General features: G+C 37.8%; 1 protein-coding gene and 4 non-coding genes across 5 annotated transcripts; 2 read left to right on the top strand and 3 right to left on the bottom strand.

The window, feature by feature from the left end:
• Nucleotides 1-909: 909 nt before the first annotated feature.
• On the bottom strand, nt 910-981 carry TRNAD-GUC (transfer RNA aspartic acid (anticodon GUC)). Its single transcript has one exon. It is a non-coding gene; the product is annotated as a tRNA-Asp (tRNA).
• Nucleotides 982-2392: 1411 nt separating this feature from the next.
• Nucleotides 2393-2464, top strand: TRNAD-GUC (transfer RNA aspartic acid (anticodon GUC)). The gene has a single exon. It is a non-coding gene; the product is annotated as a tRNA-Asp (tRNA).
• A 14198-nt stretch (nt 2465-16662) lies between these two features.
• On the bottom strand, nt 16663-16734 carry TRNAD-GUC (transfer RNA aspartic acid (anticodon GUC)). The gene has a single exon. It is a non-coding gene; the product is annotated as a tRNA-Asp (tRNA).
• A 165-nt stretch (nt 16735-16899) lies between these two features.
• Nucleotides 16900-16971, bottom strand: TRNAD-GUC (transfer RNA aspartic acid (anticodon GUC)). Its single transcript has one exon. It is a non-coding gene; the product is annotated as a tRNA-Asp (tRNA).
• Nucleotides 16972-19415: 2444 nt separating this feature from the next.
• On the top strand, nt 19416-21111 carry LOC135791888 (uncharacterized). Its single transcript, XM_065302457.1, has 6 exons — nt 19416-19669; nt 19722-20047; nt 20110-20248; nt 20308-20496; nt 20581-20795; nt 20856-21111. Exons 1-6 carry the CDS (start codon nt 19514-19516, stop codon nt 21043-21045), a joined length of 1215 nt encoding a protein of 404 aa, XP_065158529.1. The 5' UTR covers nt 19416-19513; the 3' UTR covers nt 21046-21111.
• Nucleotides 21112-21615: the final 504 nt, after the last annotated feature.

Here is a 21615-nt window from a genome sequence, read left to right as displayed (position 1 = left end):
TCAGCTCACGCGCAACGCACTTAACTCAACATTCTTAGTTTCTTATGGGTTTAATTAGTCTATCACTCATTATCGACTTTACGAGATATTTTAACAATCAAATTGTAAAACCAGAAATACATCGACAAAATTCTTGTTTATTTAGTTACAAAACAAGGATTATATGATTATTTGAATAACCATAACATTTATAAAGTATAAACCGCTAAAACAATTTATTAATAAAGCAAATAAAGTTAATAAAATTAATGAACAATATGAAGATTACTAATGTAGAATAAAATAATACATCAATGTCGATATTCAAGTTTGAAGCATGAACAAACGTGAGATTTTAACACGGCTATCTCAATTTATCTCTATGTACTCTATACTCTATGTACGGGTATCAACAACCAGTACGATGTAAACAAACTAATATTTAATGCAACTAAGTGCATCTTAGCGCCATTACTAACTATCCATCACTTACCAAACTAAAGTTTATTTCACTTAAATCATGACTTAAAAAAGCAAAGTCTTCAAAAGGACCTCCCCGGCGGGTAATCGAACCCCGATCGCCCGCGTGACAGGCGGGAATACTGGCCGTTATACTACCGAGGACTTGTTTTATCCTTAAATTAATACAATTGTCAAGATTTTTGTATATTAATTAAATTATTTAACTTTAATTATGTTTAATTTACCATATACACTTTTAGCCCCGTACATGATTTGGTTTTGTGACCAATAGTTGCCTATGTCCTTCTCTAAGGATCTAGAAATCAATCTCCATCCATATCACAATTTAAAATATATATCGAGTGGTTTAAACAAGAAACGATTTATAATATTATATCACTGTGTTTGATTTCCTAGCAGTTTAATAGGAAAATTAAATGACTTAAATTAGCAATTTCCTCAAAAGGCCTCCCCGGCGGGGAATCGAACCCCGATCGCCCGCGTGACAGGCGGGAATACTGGCCGTTATACTACCGAGGACTTGTTTTATCCTTAAATTATTAAAATTGTCAAAATTTTTGTTTAATAATGTTTATCAATCATCAACATATCAAAAAAAAAACTATTAATTTTAAATTATTTCTTAAAATGCTATCTTTAAAAGTATGGCGTGTATTTCCACAGGACAATGATAACTTAATCACTGAAAAATTGTTGTTCATTAACTTGAAACATACAAAAATACTCTTACCCACTTATTGCAACTCCAACAGTCGTGTAAAGTGAGGACTTGCTTTATCCTTAAATTGCTTAAACTGTCAAGATCCTATTTTCTTGTTGATAATAAATTGTTAATTTTATGTCAATTGCATACAACGTCACAGATAATTCCTAGAAATTGTTTAAAATTCAATCGGCTGCGGAAACTAACTAATTTCCATCTAAAACTAATTAAAATATGTAATTAAATAAAAATCAGCGAATTGAGAACAGCAAACACTGAAAACTACGCCAAAGCACTGTTAAACACAGCATGCGTTTGGCGCTAGTTTTTAATTATTCAATTCAGTGGTTGATTATGTGTACGCTTTAAGTTTAAATTACCAAAATATTTATACTGCAGTCCAGCTTGCAGCAATTTTGTTTTCAATCTCATGTCAACTATACCAGAACCCGAAGAGAACAGCAAAACATTTTAGTTCAATTGAATTATACCACGAATAAAATAAACTCCTATGAAAAAAAACCTGCGTGTGTAATCTGTCGAATAATGAAAATGGTAAAAATATCACGCACGGGCAAAAAATTCAATTTGTTGGAAATAAAATTTTTAAATATTAATTCCATTTTTGTTTTAAATGCCTAAAACCCAAATTTAATAACGATTGCTGCCATAACAATTGTTTTCAACTTTTATATCGGCAGTTATTGTGTGATTTCAGTATATATATTTTGACTGATTTGATTGCGTTTGGTGTCATTGATTGTATAGTTTCAATTGCAAAAGTTGAATGTGGTATTGAACCTCCAGAAATGGCAGAGAATGGCGGTGAAGGAGTTGGTTCATGAATGAACCGCAACGACCTGCTTGCTTTGGAACTTAATCAAAAAACATCAAAGGCCGGATGCGGTATTTCGACTGCGTGGCGCACCGCGGACCTAAGCAGAATAGTCGATTGAAGGGGGCAAGACAACCCCCCACGCATATTCTTAGACGTTCGCATCCTTCGCCTTCTTTAATCTTCATTTGAAGTTGCTGGGATTGTGAAGAAAAATGCATCGGGCCGAAAGGTCTCCTTAAAAAAGTTTTATAGAAGGGGGTTATAATCAGGATAGGGCTGAATGATCATAAAATACAGTTCAATGTTTTTTAAATTTAGTTTTTCTTTAATTTCTTTATAGTGGTATACATAGAATTTCGAGAAATTCACAAATTTGAGGTTAGGACAAGTCCTCGGTAGTATAACGGCCAGTATTCCCGCCTGTCACGCGGGCGATCGGGGTTCGATTCCCCGCCGGGGAGGTCTTTTTCTTTTTCTTATTTGTAACTAATCTCCAAACAATAAAAAATAATTTTTCTTCTTCCACCTGAAAATCGCCACGGTTTTTTACGATATTTAACCACAAAAATGTATACATTTTTGTACGGACAGCCAAACCGTGACTAAAGTATTTTATCTACGGGGCGGAGCTTGCATCAGCGCATTTGCCTACAGTGCAGCACCAGACCATATGATGTGCCATGAGTCGCCATCTCGTGAGTAAAGTTCTCGTCTAGCCACTTGATACTTACTTGATACGAATATATTAAAGTGTAACTTTGAGGGAGACTATTCTACACCCATTGTTCTGATTGTTCTCAATCTTCTGACATATTTTATATATACGTATAATGAGTACTGTCGCGAAACATATAAGAAGCGATAAAGTTGAAGTACCTACGTTCGCAAATAATGTCCACCCTCTGCCCTTCTCTTTCCAAACTCATGTCATGCATTGTTTTGCACCAAAAAGAGAAGAACACCTAAGAGCGAATGCTACGACATGAGTACGAAGGTGGCAAGCTGTATAGACGTGTCGTAATGCCGGAATGCCGGAAATACGCATCGCAAAACGGCTGGCGGTAGTTTTATTGACACCTTAAGCTGCTCTTATTTACCATCGCATTGTTATTCAGCGACGCTGCGTAGCCGGGCTTGACGGCGCCGCCTCCACCTCTGCCACCGTTGGCGCCGCCGCGATACAAGTGTAATCGGCTTGCGGCTTAGAACGCGTGAATCCTATACTTGAACCTTTTTACTTTTCCCTCTTTCAAGCCGGCTCAGACTAAAGATTTCTCTCATTCCAGGACATGCTCCGCGTTTGTATTTCGTATTTTCTTCCGAGTAGGTAGTTCCATTTTTATCTATGAAGAACAAAATGTTGTATTGTATGTCGTCATTTGTTTAGTTGACAGCTCAGATAAGTACTACGTATTTATTATACGCAGGTATAATAATGAGCGCATGTGCGTGTATCCAACATTCAACCTTTTTGAATTGTGTGAAACTTTCAAGGTAAATTAAGTGGTATATTTATAGTGAGCGGCTGTCATTTGCAAACACACTCTCGAAGGTTTCACAGCGAGGAGGCATCTTTAAGCTTCCAGGCAAGCAAATGTGTCACTGCGCCGGGCACGTTTGAATTGAAGGAAAGGTCCCCGAATGCTTATAATCCCCACGTATTATGGCATATACAACATGTCAACCTTACGCGCCGGCACGTGGAGGAAGAACGCGACGAGCACGATTATGCCACTAGCATATTATTAGCGTAACGACGAAGATGTCTGAGTTACGAGCGAAGGCGTTCGTTAAGGATTTCTAGCGACAGAGTTAAAGTTATAGTTATTATAGGTGTGCAAACGGGGTGCGCGAGAAGGTTACAATGTTTGCGGTAACGGTTTGCGTTTAAGGCAAAAGTGACATGTTTACGACGCGTCATAGAAGGAAAAGTGATGCGCACCGCTGGGAATTGAAAGCAACATTTCACGAAAATCACAATCGCGTAAAATTAACAGCGTATGAATATAATAATGTGAAAAAACGCGTCTGGAAATACAATTTTATTTCTTAAATGTGTTGGCCTGTGTAAAATTGGATGCGTTGAGTGGTGCGTGTGTCGAGGGAAGCGCGGGAATGCAATATCGCCCTATGCCCGGAAATAATTTGCTTCCAGTCCCATGTGGGAATCGAAAATCGGGCGATTCACAACCCCAGCTAATTTACTGTTTTGATTTTGTCATTTACATTACACCCTTGATGTAATCCCTGCAATTTTTTGCTCAATTACTTTTTTATTACTTCGAATTTAAAAAATAATAGTATATTAAGTAACAAGTGGCTAAACGAGGGCATTAAGGACGAGAATTTAATCAATCAATCGAGTCATTAGCAACGTAGGCAAATGCGCAGGCGGCTGCTCCGTCCCGTGCATAATACAAGTACATAATGAATATTGTGTACGGCTTGGCCGTTCGTATATAAAGTACCACGTTTTGGGTCTAAATACCGTGGATAAACTGGCGTTTTATAGGTGGAAGTAGAAAAACTAATTTGTTTCGGGTTTTGTACATTTTATTGATGTGAAAATTAATTTTGCGTTAGATATATAAATGTAAACGATATGCTTTCATCATTTGCGAAGCGTAAAATGTGATGGCCCACATGTGGTGCGAGCTCGTATGAATGAGAAATTCGGTTGATTAACTTCGAACTCTCCGGAGGTCCGCGTCGTACATACCAGCGCCCCATGCGGCATGGTGGCGGGTAAAGTCTGAAATAATATGTTCGAGTCATCTAGTCATAACCAACTAGTCGTTAGCATTAGATGCAATGCCTGGGCTAATGCCGACGTGCGGCACACAAATGTAAGTAATGTTAATGCCATCCCGCTTGCCGCCGCCGACGCGCCTGATGCATGAAACGTAATCTTTCAAATGGCAAAGCCTCGCACAATGTTCCGCGCAACTAATGCAGGACTAAAGTCAATTAGGTTTCGTTATTCAGTTCTCGCTGCATTTTGTTAATTTACTGCGAAATTGCGTTTCATCATTCAAAATTTCAAACAACCATTATGTGTGTAATATGAAAATTATTTTATCAACTAAAACTTTCACATAACTGAAAATTATCAAACCTATATCAAAGTGAATTATTTGTGCGGGGGATTTAATCTTATTGCTTTGAAGTGTTAATCGTGTTTATTACCTGTGAGAAAATGCGCATCGCAAAGCGGCTGGCATCAGCACGATAAATACTTTTCCGCATTTGTTTCCCAATTTCCCGATTTGTAGCAATAATTGCTTGCTAGCTATCCTGCGCTGCGCAGCACTTTGCATTCTACAAGTACAATCATTTTCTCCAGCTTGTAAACATTCCCGCCGAACATGTTTGGCGAATGCGCTAACTAACAAAATCGACAACTATGAAACGCGAAAATCCGCCGCTACTGAATGTTACAGGGGAACACATGTGTAGCGTGTGAGAAACAGATTAATATTTAAATACATTGCGATGGTGTGCGATTTGTATCATTCGACCGGGGCGCAATTCTCAGCGCATGCATGTATTAAATATCCTCCGCATTGTGAAACTTTCTAATTATGTGCCGGAACATTATTCATTGTAATAGTGTTTATAATGCTGATAGGGCGTGAATGTTGTGTTAACTTGTTTATTGGCGCATAGATAAATATAACTTAATGTGTATTAGCAATGTGACAATTGTAATAATTTATTTTTTGTTTTAAATATTGATTTGTTATTTTTTGTAGGAAAAAACTTTGATAAAACACTATGTTAGACGATTCATAGATGTGAAATGTGCAATCTGCTAGAACGGTGCAAAATTCCTATCAAAACCATCATATCAACTCAGGTATGAAACATACCAACTGCTATCGAAATAAAATTTAACATATTTCTTTAAATATTTATCATAAAGTCTAATAATTTCATCAAAATACTATATTAATTAAAATTAAAATAGTTTATTAATAAATTTTATCAAAAAAACAGAAATTTTTCATAAAAAAAGCAATTTTTGAAAAAATAATAAATTCACCCTGTAGATAACATACCATATGATATTGAAGTAGCTTAAAGAACTCGATTAGATAGATGTGTGACGATGGAAGTTTTCATTTCGCCCGACAACACGCCATCCGCATCGCTTCCACTAAATTTCATCGAGATGACTCTAACGACTTATTGTTGCGAGTATCTTTTGTCGAAAAAATGCCAACCGCATATATGCTCCACATTCTCCACATCTTCGAGCAGGTTGGATGTTCTGAATGTGCGGCTGAAGGTACAACTACACCATGCTGCTGAGCAATTTTCCCGAAGCCTATCATTTTCAACTTTTCTAACAAAACACAAGTAACATCACATAACAGACATTCTCTGTCTAGCCCACATCACGATTACGGACATCTGCGATCGTTTCATCTTGAGCGAGCATAATGCAAACGTCATGACGGTGCGACACATCGTCATTTTGTAGACAAATGTTTAGTTGCAACATCAAATTTCAATTGAGTTTTCTTACAGAAGTATATCTCCAGAATGATTAACTTAAAAAAGTTATTTTGATGTTTTAATGAAAATAAAAAATTAAAATGATAAGAGTATGTTAATGAGAACACTCTGTATAAACATTTAGTTGTATGATATTATGACGAGACATGATATATTCAAGCATGTAATTTTCTCCCGAGAAATTTATTCTGTACGACGAAACATCGTCTTCCTTTTGTAATTTGTTGCTTTTTCAGCACGGCATGAACCATTAGAAGACAATTTTCTCCAGTTCACTTACATTTATCTTTTTGCACTTTCCCTGCAAACTTTAGTTAATGTATATCACATTCTGTAATATTAACTCATATTCATAACATTTTTTAATTTTAAATTAAATTTTCTATTAGAATTTTACCAAAACGAAAAATTCCATTTTCTAGCGAAAAATATTCTATGACATAAAGTTTGCAACTTACAATTTGTCAAGAAAACAAACTTTCGTGTATTTAACTTGTGAAGAAACTTCATGCGCTCGAATAAAATTCCCATTTGATATAAGCCTTGTCTAGCGATGGCATTAATGAGAGCACTCCATCAGAGCGCCGAATTATAAACGCGAGTATAATATGTGTGTGTCTGAGCGCGCGAATTGAGGTGCGGGTGAGTGCAGGTGAAACGAGCCAGCACCTCCAAGTTGCCGCCGTCGTCGTCGTCGTCGTGTGCCCAACCCACCGCGCATACAATAGCCCATCCGCCTAGCGTGTATACCAAGCCAGCCGCACTAAAAGGACAAACGTTCATTCGCACGCCATTACCGAATCTTAATTAAATATTTTCGGCGCGCAGATATCTCCAAGTGTCACATAAGTATGCAGGCGCACCTCGGCGGGTCTACTTGAGGGGAGCGCGTCTTATGAGCCACACCGACTCTGCTTGGCCTTCCAGAGTTCGAGCAGGTGTGAGTGACGTTCTGCCTCTTCGTTGTTGGCGGCAAGAGATTCACACACCTTCGTTCCGCCGCGAGCGTGCTCATATTGGCGCGATTGCGGCGTGTTCGTGTTTGCGTTTGACGAGAACGGGATGCACGATGTTCGCCGGTGGCGATGATCACGTTCTCGTTCTCATTTAGTCAAATTGTCATTGTTCTTTGGCGGTGCGGGGCGCGTCGGATTCGTGGATGAGCATTTTGTGATATTGCACCTCTAGCGCCGAACGTGATGTTACTTAAACGGTCGGGTTATAAACGGCGCGTCGGCGTCGCACTTACTCTCGAGGAATTTTCGTCTTTAACACCGAGTCAAGGAGTTTGTCGTCGGCCAGGTGAATTGTTGGCTAAGTGACTCCCACCGATGCAAATTAAATGTTATTACACGTGGGATGTTTTATGGAGGCATTCATTTTAACTTGGAACTTGAAATTGTTTTTGATAGTCAAAGTTTTTTACAAATTTTCTTAAAAAATCAAGAGTATTACAAGTGGTTGGGCATCAAATAACTGCACACATATAAAAGTGTGAGCAGTTTTGGTTCTTGGTGAATGTTAAAGCAAGCACGATGTTATTAGTCAGCGACCTTCGCCGGAAATTAGACTATGAGATATGTGCGGCTCGAGACCCTCATGTTTTAGGCCCGCCGCCCGCGCACTACTTACTAACACCACGCTCGCTCGGGTTCTAGTAGCGCAACGGACTTCTGGAAGCTATGATTTAACAACATATCCTAACATATCGCACTGTAAGTGTTGGAATTGAAACTGGAGCACACACACTACACACCAGCAAACAACTTTGGGGTGTTGGCTAAGATTTGAGCATATTTGTAATGATCCTAGGGCGTTTAAACTACCCATAATAAAAACCTTCCAAAGGTCAAGATTAAAACAATTTACAAATTACATATTACATTTCTTGACCTTATTTTCTCCATAAATTAAACATATTATTACTAGAGCATAACTTATACAATATTTTTATTTTTATTTATGTTTTAAAATTAACATTTCATCCACTCAGTATATCAGAATGAAGAAAAGATAGACGACATCGATAGTGCAAGGCAGTTAAGTTTTACTACTGCACGTCGCATAATTCTCGCTTCATTCCGGCCTTCTTAGTGATTCTGGGTACAACGCGTCGTCGACGTCGGCGTCGCAGCGCTTATTACTGCAAACAACACACACTCGTTAAGCGAGATCGACTAATACGCACCGATAAGTACTTACTTACAGACCCTTTTGCATGCTGCACGTAATCGTTGCACCATCCTCAGATTCATAATTAGATTTTGGTGCAAGATTTGATTATAAAGCATTTTCATACTTGGAATTATTCATAGCTATACGTGATAAATCGAATAATATCATTGATTATAACATTTGAAACCACTACGACTATCAAACAAATCCTCTAGTAATATTACAAATAAACAAATAAAATATAAATGAATGATACATTAATTATTTTATTCGGTTGGTAAAAATAAAATATTCCACACATTTATCATTCATGGAATATAATATTTTAGCAAAACTGCGAAAAATGTTTAATAATTTATGAAAATATTGTAATATTTTTTGTATTCAACGACTTAAAACTTTAAGTATAAAAACAGTGTGAGCAATGTTAACAAATATGTGCACGCGATTGATGACACGGATCGACATATCTGCACGATGTTACATTTTCTGTCATAGCGTATGAAACAATATACCCCATTCATCAAAATAACATACGTTCTCCACGCCGCTGACTGCCGAGTATATTTTGTACGTACGTCCACTGACACGCGGAATAGTAACAAACATTACGTGCATCGACGTGTTCCAATCGGTCGTTACGTGTATCGATTTCGCATTGAATCCGTGAGCTCGTGTTGGAAAAGTCGCTCGACACGCCTCGCGGATATACAAACCAAATCGGAACAACTGCTGACAAAGATGACACAATATAATAAAAAACATCCCTTGGTAACAGTTTCTCAAAATGGAATGATTGACTAAAATGTTATACACAATCTAAAAATAGTAAAAATATTAATTGTATAATTCTGTAATTATTTGTATTTAGAAAAATAAAATTAATTTAAGTGTTTGTTTATTTAAAACATTTTTCAGACAAATTGATAGTAACATTCAGTGTAAAGTCAAGAAAAGCAGACTAAGTGAAAGCAGTCTGTGGTGCATGACGACAAGATTGTTTTCGTTATGTTTACTGAATGTTCTTCAACGATGTTGCTGCTGCGGCAAGCGGAAGGATATTGTTTTTCATTCTGCATTCGAATCGGAGATATGTGCAGGTATTTTAATATAATTCCGAGCGCAACTGCGGATTATTGTTTCGATTGCGCACAAGGTCTGTCGATGAGATACTAAAACTGGAATTTGTGGCCGATTGAATCGAAAATCTGCATTATCCTGACATCTATCAATTCTAAAGTGAACTTTTGAATGTTTACGAAAATAAATCGAAGGTGATATTTTATTTCAACTGGCCGAAGTAATAAACTAATTACACAGCAATAATTGAAGGTGTTGAAATGAAAATATAGTGTTTGTTGGTATGCAAATATAGGAATTGTAGCTCTATTAGTTTTCGTTCGGCGAGGGAGTTCCACGCGTTCCTCATGGGCTCAGGATTTCATTTGGCGCAGCGGCGGTCCGAACTTGGGCACGATTCAAATCGGAAATTGCGAAATTCGAATAACGCTGGGGTATGTTCGCGCACGCCTCGTGTAAACCCCACAACGACCCCCCGTCGCAGATAGATGCATATATTTCATCAGTCCCCACATGCCGCTCCAACACCAGCCGGGATATGTCATTATAAAACTCATCATTACACGATATTCATTATTCATTGACGCACATATTATGCATTGTCAACGTAAAGCTAGTATTAACAATTTGTAACGTATATAACGATAATAAATTGCAAATATAAAAAACAGATTGTGATGCATTATTATTTTATTTACTTTATTTTCGGTGCAGGAAATAATTCCGGAAAAGAAATGCGGGAAAATGTGAAAGTCGTGTGCAAGTCACGGTTGGTAGGTGCGCGTGAGTCGCCGAGAACAATAATCAAATTGTAATCAGAAGAGGTCTTAAATCATGACGCGACGGCGGTGGCGCACCCTGGGACCAGCTGTCGCAGGACTTATTCGTTTCGCCGGCGCCTCGGAAAACGCGTTCGGTGTTCACGCGGCTCAATGTTTCCAAAACCGGAAAACTGGAGAATGTGCGCGTTTTGTTCGCATTGTCAAGTCGCGCGTCCTTCTCACTTTTAATTCGTTTCTTTAACTTTCTTAGCAGCTTTTAAATTATTGAGCAAGCAATGTTAATTTTCAAATATTATGTTTTCCGTATGTTTTAAGTAAAATTAGTGACAAAAATATAATTCTATGCAAATTCTACATTTCAATTTCTTTTATTTGAAATGTTGCATTTCATTAAATTTCATGAGCCGCAGGAAGATTCCACAAACTTGTTCCCTCTTCTCATGTAAACTACGGTGTCTGCAAAGTATCAGGAAAAGTAGCATCTCTTAAGATGCGCTCTTTAGCATTTTATTCCATTAATACCGAACACAAATCATTCATGACGCTAAGAATGCAATATTACCTTGGCGCACTTTTGATCAAATTCCACGGCACGCTGCTGTTAAGCTCGAGGAATAGGTGCTTGCTCCACAGCCGGAAAAGTTACTAGCTCCGGAGTGTGCTTCCGGGCGCGGCGAGCGCCACGATCTGAAGTTGATGTATATCAGTCTGCGCCGCCGCCGCCGCCGCCGTCTAACTAGGCTTTTGCATTCTACGTTTTTCCACGTTTTCCATCCGTGCCTCCTCAAGAATCTTGGGCCTCGTGCTCCTCGTGCATTTTCGATTCGTTATATCAAATTAAAATTTACTACGCCTTACTACGCCCGATATTATCCTCGTTTTTAAACCGTATATCACCGTTTTATACGTGCGGCCGAGGACGAGGGTAACCGAAAGCATCTTATAGAAGTGGAAGACGACGTTCTTCGCATACTTTGCTTTCAACAACAAGTTGTAGACAATGCGATATGAGCAAGCATATTCGTAATTTTTGCATTAATAACGCAATAGGGTTGAATTATTATTCTGACCTAAGAGATTATTAAACATTGCATTAAATTCCACACCACTATTAATATATCAAAACATTTCTTTATTTTCTCTTTGCAGAAGCAGGTGCAGATAAAATCTGAGAATATATTTTCACCAAACTATAATCATTTACCATACAAACTGGCGGATAACACACAATAGTATCGGTCGTGTGGTGGTGGTAGAAGTAAAAAGGAAAATGGCATTGTTGCATTGAGGTTTTTAATCCAGCACGGCTGCGGTGTCCCAGCAATGGCATCCCGCGCGCCCGTCTGATGACTGTATTCTGTCTTTTCATACTTTCATACTTTTCATTTTCATTCATCCTGTTGTGCCCCGCGCTCGCGTCCATAACCAAGTCGACTGTGAGGTAGGAAAAAGTATAAGGATGCACGAATGAAAATGACGGGGCGAGCGCCGTAATAGGAGCAATAGAAGGAATGAAAGCCGCGCTCGAGAGCATGCGAGCAATAGGAATTGTTGTTAGAATACGCCATACACGCAAGGCGCGCACAGCCGACAAGTCGCGACTTTATCGCCGAAAATATTATTTCGCCGGCTATTGTATGCGCCGGGATTTTTCTATGCGCCGTTGATATTTATTTTTTTCGTCGTTACGGTCTTTCGGTTATGGGCTGCGATGTTTTTTTGCCCTTTGTGGCTCGCGCCAGTCGCCAAGAGATTCCTTTTTGTGGCGCGCGCGCGCGCTGTTTGTGTGCGTGTGGTCGACGTTGTCTCCTCGAGAGGTTTGTGCATGTGGATGATGTACGTTTCGCAGGTTTGTATGCGATTATGTGAAATGTGAGAAGATGGCCATGAAGACGCGGCCGTAGGTAAACGCATAAAGGCATAAGGCATAAAGACGCAAGGAAGCAAAGGACGGTAAGGACGTAAGAAGTATGAACGCGACGATGTAAGAACCTAAGCACGTTAAAAAGGACGAAAGGACCTGATGGGCGGACGGAAGAAAGGGAGGTTTGCTCTGCACGTCGCCACCGTCGAGGACCGATTCTAAGAACGCTATCGTTTTTGTCGTCGTGTTTTGGTTTAGGGCGCATTTCGAGGTTTTAAGGAACGTCTAGATTGCCGCAGGATGCGGCGACGTGAAAGAAGAAAAGCACCACTATCTTGCTGAACACTCATGTATGATTCGTCTAATAAAAACCATATCAGATCGAACAAGTTGTCACTACATATACGCGCACAAATTTTTGTTGTAATTACTATTGTTGTTTTAAAACGTGCTATTCAAGCTATTCTCCAACGTTTTCCAGGCGATTTTTTTCGTCATTTATCTTCGTGCATTCGCACAGCCCGAAATAAACGCACACTATTAAAGCGGTCGCTGGCGGAATTTTTTTGCCGTGCTTGCCTGCGCTGTATTCACCAAGCAGAGCGCGATATTGAGCTAAGATTGAAACATTTTTTGCGCACGCCTTGCCATATCCGGTCACAAAAAAGGCGGATTGTGACTCAGTGCGTATACGAGATCCGCTCGTCTCGTTTATAACAAAACGTCGCCAATTTATCTGGCTCCACTCTTGTATTACACATCCGCGGGAGCGTTCGCAGAGAAAGCGAACAATTTCTCATACGTAGTCGGCCGGGGTAAGAAGCAACAAGGCGGGGGCGGCTCACCGTTTGCGAATTGCCAGAAATTGCGATACACACGACGTCATTAAACGTGCAATGAACAAGTGCGTGCGGCAGGCAGCACAAAAGCGTCGTTACAATTTCGCTAACGGCGCAAATCTGCGGCGGCGTACTGATAAAAATAATGTTAACAATTAATGTAATGCACGTGTGAGAGAAGGGTCGTGAGTTCGGGTGACGCAAAGCGATGGGAAATGGAACGTTGCTTGTTCTTATCGTCAATGTCCAGGACGTGAACGCGACGAGAAACGTTACGAATGGAAGTAATTAGTGTTGAAAGAATCAAAACTGAAAGTAATAAGAAATTAGGGAGACAGTTATTAAAGCCAACTTCAACCGAAGTAAAAGAAGAGGAACTAATAAATGTCGAATTAAATTCTATTACATCAGAAACCTTCCTTATTCTTTTAAATCCTACAAAATTTCTGCATTTTACAGCTAAAACTAAAGTTAAATGTGCTACGTGTAACAATAGACACCAATAGCACACACGTAGTGTGCGTCAAAGGTGGGTAGCACTTAACGAATCGTTAAACAAGTAAGAAAGGTGACACCCTTACGTCTTGTGTCCAACTTGTGTTCTATTATGGTCACATAACACACATTAACACTAAATTCTCCTCTTCTAAGAACAACAATCTCTCTAACTGTACTGTGAGAAGTAAGGTTACAGTAGGTATTAAGACAAGATGGCACGCCTGGATAAGGTGAGGCTACAGCTCGCAGCTGGATGAGGTTGGAATCTCATTAGACTGCATCACGTCCACGTCCACGTGAAGCAGCGACCGCTCCTCGTTTAATTCGCTAGTGGCTCTGTGATTCTCACCGAAGAACTAAAGAGCGAAGGAACACACCCCAGTTGCAGCTTCGCTTGAACTTCCTTTTGACACTAGCCGGAAATCCCCGGAATAAATCTGTCTAATCATAGGGCATAACAGTGCGTCGCTTTACTGACTGTAATAACAGGCAGTCGGGGCAACTTTTCCGGGGTTGAAGGTTCCAAAGGGTGGTAGTTATTGCTGGGCGCAGGAAGACTCGACGCTATTATGACTATTCTAATGGCGCTGAGCAACGACAAACTACGAGATGTAAAATTTCATCTTCTTGAATTTGTATGAGTAGAACAGCATGGACAATCAATGTTTAAATTTGGTTAGCAAATTGTGCTTAATCAACAGAATGATTTTCTATCATTGTTGATATTTCTCAAACATCCAAACGTTATGATACTAAGTTGAAGGGCCAGTAGTCCGACAGGCTTCATACCTAACGCGGGCAACTCATACGTCTACAACTTGTCCAACTATGACTACAACCCGTCCGCGTATTGGCCTCGCATAGGTATTACGCGTTTGTCGGGTCGCCTCTAAGGGTTGCGAAAAGCCAGAGTATTCGCTCGATGTAGACGCGCTTGTGGCGAGATGGCACACGAAGATTCACGCTCCAACTTAACGCCCGAGTCTGTTCGAGAACGATAAGGAGGTTCTTATATCAAAACCGCTTCCGGTGCCCGGAATATATACACGGAACACAGATATAGGAATACGTATGCGAGGTCCTTCTAGTTCACGTTGTCGTTGACGTTCATGCAGTTGCTAAACTCTTGAAACGGTAGACGTTTAGAAATGATGATGTGACTTTGAAGTAAACTACATGAAGACCAACGCTAACAACTTCAATAATATGTGCACAGTATTCAAAATTGTTTAAATAATGCTGAGAAGTGATAAAAAATTAAATTAAGGATCAAAAGGACAAAAAGCCCTCCCCGGCGGGGAATCGAACCCCGGTCGCCCGCGTGACAGGCGGGAATACTGGCCACTATAATAAGGAGGACGAAGTATGCAAAAACTCGGTGGAGGTGATAGGCAACAACAACTTCGACAGCGTCGCAAGAGACAGCAACCTATTGGATGAAATGAGACTAAGGCACAGATGCAATGTGAACTTAGCGATTTTCACAATAGGCTGCTTTGGAGAAGTCGTGCGCACTGAAGAACACCAGCACTTCAGAGAAACGCTGAAACAAATAGGCCTGACCGACAACAACATCAAGGCAATCATACGTAAGAGCGCCTACAGCGTATGCACGCAATCGGCATCAGTTCTCGCCCGACATCTAGAGAACCCATAAACACCAATAGAACAAAGCAAATAAAGACGCGTGTGCAATATTTACTTAATAACTGACGTAGTCCAATATGCTGTTTTGTTTTAATTATGTTGTTTTTGTTTTAATGACTAGCCACATGTTTATTGTAATGATATTATTTACTGTTATTTTTTTGACTGAAGATATTTTATGTATGTTTTTTTTTTTGTAAACTGGAGGAGCGGTCGTCGTTTCGACGCACCGTTCTATTTCTAAATAAATGAATATACTACCGAGGACTTGTACAGGTAATCATTTTTATCGCAGTCGGCGCTGAGGTGTATCGCTCAGGTAAAAATAGCATTAGATTGCTTAAGTTCATTAAAATTTCGAATCTTGAAAATTTTTAGTTTCTTATGTGTTTAATTACTCTATTACTCATTTCGAATTTACGTGATATTTTCAGCAATCAAAAGTTAATGATTTATCTACATTTCACTTTTACATATTTTATTGTAAAACTGCAAATACATGGATAAAATTCTTGTTTTTTTAGTTACAAAGCAAGGATTTTTTGATTATTTGAATAACCATAACTTTTATAAAGTCTATACCTCTAAAGCGATTAATTAATAAAGCAAATAAAATAAATGAACAATATGAAGTTTAAACATGTAGAATAAAATATTTCATCAATGTCGATATTCATGTTTGAAGCATGCACAAACGTGAGATTTTAACACGGCTATCTCAATTTATCTGGGGAGGACTTGTTAAAAACTTTAAGAGACATTTTCAACAAACAAAATTATTATTTTGTACTATAATATATACTACTACTATACTACTACTATATACTATACCTACTATAAATCACGTATTTTATTGTAAAACGTTTTTTTTTTCTTTTTTCAGTTACTAATTTGTTTGTATAACTTCTATAAGATTCTAATCTTATAAAGCAATTTAGAATTGAAGCAAAGAAATAAAATATGCGAAGAATCAATATGAATTTTTAAAAATGTAGAATAAAATAATACATCAATGTCGATATTCAAGTTTAAAACATACACAAACATGAATTCTTCTTAATACGGTTATCTCAATTTCTCTCCATGTGCTCTCACTGATATCAACAACTTCCACGATGTAAACAAACCAATATTTATTCCGAATATGTGCATCTTACCGCCATCTCCTTTCAAATTTGATAACTATCAATGACTTGCCAAGTAAAAGTTAATGCGCCTTAAATCCTGACTTAAAATAGTAATTTCTTCAAAAAGTCCTCCCCGGCGGGGAATCGAACCCCGATCACCCGCGTGACAGGCGGGAATACTGGCCGTTATACTACCGAGGACCTGTTATCCTGTAAAACTATTAAATTTTTCAATTTTAATTTTAAGATTGAGTTGTTTACACAAAAAAAGATTTATACTATTGTATTGTTATGTTCAATTTTTTAGCAGTTTATTACCAGAATTGAAAGCAAAAGGACTAAAAATTGTTAATTCCTCAAAAAGTCCTCCCCGGCGGGGAATCGAACCCCGATCGCCCGCGTGACAGGCGGGAATACTGGCCGTTATACTACCGAGGACTTGATTTATATTTAAATTGTTAAAATTGTGATGATTTTTTGTGTATTACGCAAATTATTTAACTATAACTGAGTAAAATTTGCAATATACACTTTATTCCCTCGGAATATAGTTGGTGACCAAAAGTTGCCTATATCCTTGTTTAAGGACCAATCTTCATACCAAAATTGTTAAATTAACACGACTTATTAATAACTTTAAGAGATACTTTTATCAATGAAAAATTTATGTCCTTATGTACATTTCACTTTCTTTGTTCATGAATAAAACTATACACCACGTATTTTATTATAAAATGCTCGACATCTAGAGAACTCATAAACACCAATAGAACAAAGCAAATAAAGGCGCGTGTGCAATATTTACTTCATAACTGACGTAGTCCAATATGCTGTTTTGTTTCAATTATGTTGTTTTTGTTTTAATGGCTAATTACATATTTTATTGTAATGATATATATTATTTATTGTTATTTTTTGACTGAAGATATTTTATGTATGTTTTTTGTAAACTGGAGGAGCGGTCGTCGTTTCGACCCACCGTTCTATTTCTAAATTAATGAATATACTACCGAGGACTTGTCATAACCTCAAATCTGTAAATTTCTCAAATCTTACATATACCACTATAACGTCTATTTTTAAGGGAAATCGTTACTTTATATCAATATAAATTATCTATCACAATTTAAATGAAGATAAATTGAAACCGAATTTATCTAGTTACTAACTTCCAACGAGTACATTAAACAGTCAAAGCTGATTTTACCTCCGTTCAATTTCACTCTTTCTTTTTCAGTTTGTTAAAAACACACACATTTTAACAATGTTTCTGGTTTAGACGTCTTTTCCTATACGCATACAAACTACAACGCGAAAATCCTGCAACAATTTCGTTTTCAAGAAAAATTCATTCCCCACAACTTGATGCCATTCAAGTAGTACGTAAATCGTGATTTACGACACGTTAGAACGTTCCCACAACGAGATGTAAAACTTTTCCTATTTCTATGTTGCGTACGTGTTTGATTTTTATAAATCTAACGCGACGCCTCGTCTCGCTTTGACTCTACAACCGCTTTGCAACTTTCCTAAACATTTAAATAAGTTAAAGTGGTTTTTTAACCATGAGAAATGTTTACTTTGGAAAATCTTTGATTTTATAAGTTTTATCGCTCAATTTTCCTGCCAAATTATTAATGTTACTGCTTTAGGTACATATGAATGCAACACGTTGACTTGTGTGTAATATTTATGCTTTGATGACTGCGGATTTTTTTCACGCGCGTTACTGAATGAACGTACACTTAAGAACCGCTTAAAACTTTCGCTCTACGAGTACGCTCAAGTTTAAGTTCGCTTGCCGCACTAATGTGTAAGATAACCCCATGGATGGGTCATAAAAAAACCGAAATCGTCTATAACTCAACGCTCGCGGAGCAGCGGTGCCCTCCCAGGCGGCAAAATGGCGTAATTAAAATATTCTTTAATAGTTTGCTCCGGTAGCCGAGGCAACAGTGCATCGAGGTACACCGCATACTTTTCCAGGAAGAAAAACAATATTAGCAGAATTTATTCTTGAGTGAACGCCTTTGTTATGTAGTCTAGACTAAAATTATGAGAACAAAAAAACAAGAAAAAACAAAAATAATTTTGCTCAACTTACGGTGCATGTCTCACACTTGTAATAAAGAAATAGTAACATTTTGATAAAACATTTTTATATTTATATGCATTATAAAGCGGCATTTTCTTGATGTATCGGTGTCGTGAGGCCGTCGCTTGTTTTACGATGGCAAAATATTTTTATTAAAGTCGCTGCGCTATAAATATAGAACGTTCTCGCGAACGCCTAAGTAGACAAACATCATGGTAAACGACGCTCGCGCGTAATGCGAGGAGCGAACGAAGGACGTTTTCCCGTGCGCCCGTGCGCTAGCATGCGGGCGTTTAAGAAACGCCGTTATCCTGACTGGCTGGCTCGCGCGCTGCGCAGCTCCGGCCATCCTGGCACATTTTATACGAAAATGCACGCATTAAATTCAACTCACGACCGTCATATACACAAATAGCGTTCAAGGACTTATGGCAACAACAACGAAACGCAAGATAAATGCAAATTGGAGGCCTAAAACAAATGCCTACTATACTGATGTGTAATATATTATTAGTCAACATTAGTTTTATTTTCAAGTGTTTTGTGTGTCTGTATTGCTATTCAAGAGAAACAGCTAAAAACATGGAACAGATAAAAAACTGTAAACAAACTTTATCTGTTTCTAGCAGTTTGAAGAAATTTTACTACTAAAAGTGAATTGTATCGCCATCTGTTAATAAATTATTGAACTAACAGCCAGCATGCTACCGAAACAAGCATATCTTGTTTTGCTTTGCGATATCCCCTGCGATTACTTCATTCGTTTCAATTTATATTTATTTATTGTTTCCTTAGAAACTGTTATCGATAAAACAATCTAATCAAACATCAATCACATTTAAAGTACATACAGTTTTTTGTTCTTCAATCCCTACACATTACAATATGGCAACTAACAACATGGAAGATCCAAAAATTCGAGAAGTGATCGATGAGTTTGAAAAACAACCAAGGAAATTAATTGATCCGTGCAATATAGACACAAATTCACGCAAATACTGGCAGCAAATATTTCATGCTATGGATGAATACAGTTCGATGGTCAGAAGTGCAAATTTAAATAATAAACATTACTAATATAATATAATTTCAGCCATACCACAAACGAGAGAGTATTTTAGAGAAAACACTAAATGATCCTTTGCTGATCTCGCGTCTAGCAAATATTTACGACATTCACCACCATGAAGATATCATAGATTTCAATCAAGTATCAAGTGACGATACCCAAATCAGACCGATAGAACCAAAACCCATTTTTCAAGAATATTGTGAAGATTATGCATGTACCTTTTCTGATATTAAGTTTGCGCTGTCTGATAAAACGCTACCTTTTGGTGCCGAACCGGAGAGTAGGATTATGTTGGAACGACAGCCCACCATAGACTACAGAAAGGAATTGACCAAATATAAAGATATGTATGCAATATTTTAAATAAATACATAAACAACAAATAAATCATTAATTTCTATGTTTATAGGTCCCAATATGAAGGTGAAAGCATGTACGCTGCGTTTTTGAAGAAATCGCCTGAGAAAGCAAGTCGATGGAGGCCTAAACCAGCTTTAACTCTTGATGGAATGTCATTAGCTGCAAAGTGTGATGCAATTACTAGAGAAGTACTTAATTAATTGTATTTAAATTGATTTATTTATTTAATTTTATTAATTGTATATAGATTGCTGAAGACTTTGTTGCATGGATGGAAAGTCTGGGCGGTGAAACCAGAAGTTCATTAGACGTTGATGGAATTGAAGGATTGTTCGAAATAGGTTTCAATTGTCATGCAGCGGATTCACTCAAGATTAATATGAAAGAATTAAACTCAGTCACTGAATACGTTGCTCATGCTAGGGGAACTCCTGAGGTATAGAAATATCAGTATGATACATATTACGACATCTAGTTTCTATTTTCCAACATGATAACATATTCTGTTAATTATTTGCAGCTTTCATTTGCCACGCAATTATACCGACAACTATATCGTGACAAAACGGCCGTGAAAACTAACTTGCATAACTTTGCGTTTGGAACGATGTTGCCTCCAGAAATGCGAGTGGGTAGCAACGTGGATTCTGATGTTTCCAAATGGTTGGAAAATAAACGAGTGCCTGAGAAGTTGGCTACGATGGCTGTCGTTTGGGAAGATATTGAATCATTAAAGTTAGTTTTTATTGTTTGAAATATTATATTCCGCTATACTACTATTTTACATAATTTTAGGTCAACGGAAGGATACTGCAACTTCTTACTACAGCACGAAGAAATTACTCCACCTTCGTATCTAGTGAACAAAGGGTTGCTAGATGTTCAGAAGAAAGCAGAGTCGCCAAATTTGTATCCAATTGGTTCAAATACAGTGACTCAAAGCAAGCTGAGTATTTATAGTGCCAGTAACATCAGTGCAATTTAATCATTGTTTTTAATAGCATTTATTCTTTTTGAAAGCTAAATTATAAAATAAATATAGTATACGTAACGCCCTCTTTTGCAATTGTGATAGGACTTGCGTTGGTGAAAGCTTGCAGCTTGCTGCAGAAATAAGCTTCCTGTGAAAACTTTTGCAGGATTATTGATTGAAGGACTCTTGGTTTAAACTGCCGCCATCTGTTGAACATCATTTGTAAGCTCTTAGGAAGGGTCCTAGAAATATCACGGTTGTTACCAGGTTTACCTAAGGATTAAATATAAAAAATCATGTTCTAGAAGAAATTATTATAAGATAGAATGTATTTCTATTAATATTTTATGTGCTATTAACTTAACCTGGTTTTATATTTAATAAGTTAACGTGAATAATAAATCTATTATTAACTGAATCCGATTATTTTTATTTTTATTACTTCCGATGAGAGTTTTATTTTATTTTCATATGATGACTACCACGCATATTAATTAATGTAGTGCCGTTATATTTATTCATAATAATAAAAGCTTGAAAAATTAAGCCCAACACAATGTTGCTTCAAAATACCGGCACGTG

The sequence above is a fragment of the Atheta coriaria genome, unplaced genomic scaffold (genome assembly GCF_025399875.1).
Source record: "Atheta coriaria isolate IRGN ID8LTWV9N9 unplaced genomic scaffold, Caltech_Dcor_3.1 hic_scaffold_5_pilon, whole genome shotgun sequence".
Lineage (NCBI taxonomy): Eukaryota > Metazoa > Arthropoda > Insecta > Coleoptera > Staphylinidae > Dalotia > Dalotia coriaria.
This window is presented reverse-complemented; position numbering and strand designations above follow the sequence as displayed.

Excerpts from the sequence above, each read along its gene's own strand:
- LOC135791888 (XM_065302457.1), top strand. The coding sequence starts at position 19,514 with ATGGCAACTAACAACATGGAAGATCCAAAAATTCGAGAAGTGATCGAT. Across the intron at positions 20,048-20,109 it reads TTGACCAAATATAAAGATAT|GTCCCAATATGAAGGTGAAA; the intron begins GTATGCAATATT and ends CTATGTTTATAG. Across the intron at positions 20,249-20,307 it reads GTGATGCAATTACTAGAGAA|ATTGCTGAAGACTTTGTTGC; the intron begins GTACTTAATTAA and ends AATTGTATATAG.